Source organism: Microtus ochrogaster, chromosome 8, assembly GCF_000317375.1.
Source record: "Microtus ochrogaster isolate Prairie Vole_2 chromosome 8, MicOch1.0, whole genome shotgun sequence".
Classification (NCBI taxonomy): domain Eukaryota; kingdom Metazoa; phylum Chordata; class Mammalia; order Rodentia; family Cricetidae; genus Microtus; species Microtus ochrogaster.
The window spans coordinates 85,076,259-85,078,521 of record NC_022015.1 but is presented as its reverse complement, the minus strand read 5'-3'; the positions used below and the strand labels follow the sequence as shown (position 1 = coordinate 85,078,521).

The 2,263-nt window shown below is 40.3% G+C and overlaps 1 protein-coding gene across 1 annotated transcript in view; it reads right to left on the bottom strand.

Annotated features, from left to right (window-relative positions):
• Atrnl1 (attractin like 1) overlaps positions 1 to 2,263 on the bottom strand; it is a 558,188-nt gene that overhangs the window by 484,555 nt on the left and 71,370 nt on the right. The window contains exon 11 of the mRNA XM_005352541.3: positions 57 to 141. Within this exon, the coding sequence (XP_005352598.1) occupies positions 57 to 141 (85 nt within the window). The remainder of the gene's footprint in view (positions 1 to 56; positions 142 to 2,263) is intronic.

The window sequence follows — 2,263 nt, the reverse complement described above, 5'->3', positions numbered from 1 at the left end:
CCCTGTAAGATGACAGTTTACCACGGACACTTCAGCCCAGTAAGATGATAGTTTACCCGTTGATGACGACGGCAGAGTGTCCAAATCTGTTGACGTCTCTATGAAGATTTGGTTTAGGTAACGTCTTCCATTCATCACAAGCTAAAATAAAGAAAGATGAAATTGTAAGCATCATTCACATCTCGAGATAATTTCACTGACTTGGCTTTACTAAACACACCACATTCGCAGAGTAGAGCCTGGGAAGGCCACTGTGATGCACACCTGGAAACTCTATCACGTATTCCCAGAATGCATAGAGAAGTAGACGGGACACATAACATCCACTGAGAGAATGTCCAAAATAGAGTCATTATAATATAATATTTAATCTAATGATATGTTTCAAAAAATACCTTTTAATGATGTTCAAATGAATATTTCAACTTCACAAAAACATAGATTTAAAAATGTTTTTAAAATAATAATTCAATTACATAGGAGTATGGAAAGAAAAAGGGTTAAAGAAAAATTATAGCATATTAAAGAGGCAGCGGGACACAGAAGGAGTTGGAGGGAGGAAAAAAGGAATGATAAAATAGTTTTCATGCATAGAATCATGATCCCAGAGAACTGGGGAACATAAAGAACGCTAAGAGAGACATACATAGATCCCCTGGGAAGAGGAAGCAGACAAGATCTTCTGAGAAAATTGAGAGCTTGGGGGTGAGAGGAGATGGGAGGGTAGAAGGGAAGAAGGGGAGGGGGAAGATGAGGGAGCTGAATAGTCACAATGGAGGAAGGGCAGAGAAGGAGAGCAGGGAAAGAGATATCTTGATAGAGGAAGCCATTATGGGGCTAGCATGAAACCTGGCACTAGGGAAATTCCCAGGGATACACAAGGATGACTCCAGCTAAGACCCTAAGCAATAGAGGAGAGAGGGCCCAAACTGGCCTTGCCCTGTAGTCAGATTGATGAGTAACTTAAATGTCATCATAGAACCTACATCCAGCAAGCAACTGATGGAAACAGAGGCAAACAACCAAAGTGGAGCACTGCGATGAGCTCCTGAAGTCCAGATGTAGAGAGGGAAGAGTGATAATACGAGCAAAGGGGTCAAGACCATGATGGGGTCACAGAAACAGCTGACCTGAGCTAGCGGGAGCTCACTGACTCCAGAGTGACAGCTGGGGAACCTGCATGGGATCAAACTAGGCCCTATGAATGTGGGTAACAGTTGTGAGGCTTAGACAGTTGTGGGATCACTGGCAGTGAGACCAGGATTTATTCCTGCTGTTGGAACTGGCTGGTTGTAGGGGTGGCTTTGTCCTGCTAAAAGTGATGTGTCAGATTTTGTTGACTCCCCCATAAGAAGCCTTTCCTGCTCTGAGGAGTGAATGGGAGCGGGGAAGGTGAAGGGAATGGAAGGAGGGAAGGGAGAGGGAACTGAGATTGTTATGCAAAATGAGACAAGAATGTTTTTTAAAAAGTTAAAAAAAAATATACCATCTTAGCACCACTTTAAAATAAACACAGACTTTATTCAGTGTCCAGGACCTGGGGACAGTCTTAGCACAGTTATTACCTCTCAGCTTCTTAAACAGGCTGTATCTAAATGCAGGAGCAGATGTTTAGTTTAAGTGTAAGAAGCTTTAGAAAGTGCAATTTTAATAACCTTAGAAATCTATAAAGAACAGTAAATATATATAAAGGTAACTACAAAAGTTAAAATTATAATAAATTACATACTTCTTACCTATATAATTGTGCCCATAACACAAATAGTAAATGAGTTTTAATTCAATATTCTTACTAACAAAGAACAAATGAATTTTTAAAACCAAAATCATAGTTCATAAACTGAAGGTGGGATCCTAAAGCCAATAAAACACATCCTGGCTTGTATCTGCCATAGTGTGTTCCATGGCACACAGACAGCAATAAAGGGCGATTTTAGTTTGTGGAGCTCTCAAGCTGAACACAACAGCTGTCTATTACTCTAAAATGAGAGAGAATAAAAATCTAGCAATTTTATTGAAGTATTTTTACACTGTTTTATCCATAGACACAGTGTTCACATGAGGTCTATTAACATTCCTAAATGTCAGTGCCCTTCAGATTATAATTGTGTGTGTGTGTCAAAGAGAAGGAGAAAACGGCATGTATGTACATGTGTATGTGTGTATGATGTGTGTGCACATGGACATGGGGGTGTGTATGCATGTATGACGTGTGTGTGTGCACATGGACATGGGGGTGTGTATGCATGTATGATGTGTGTGT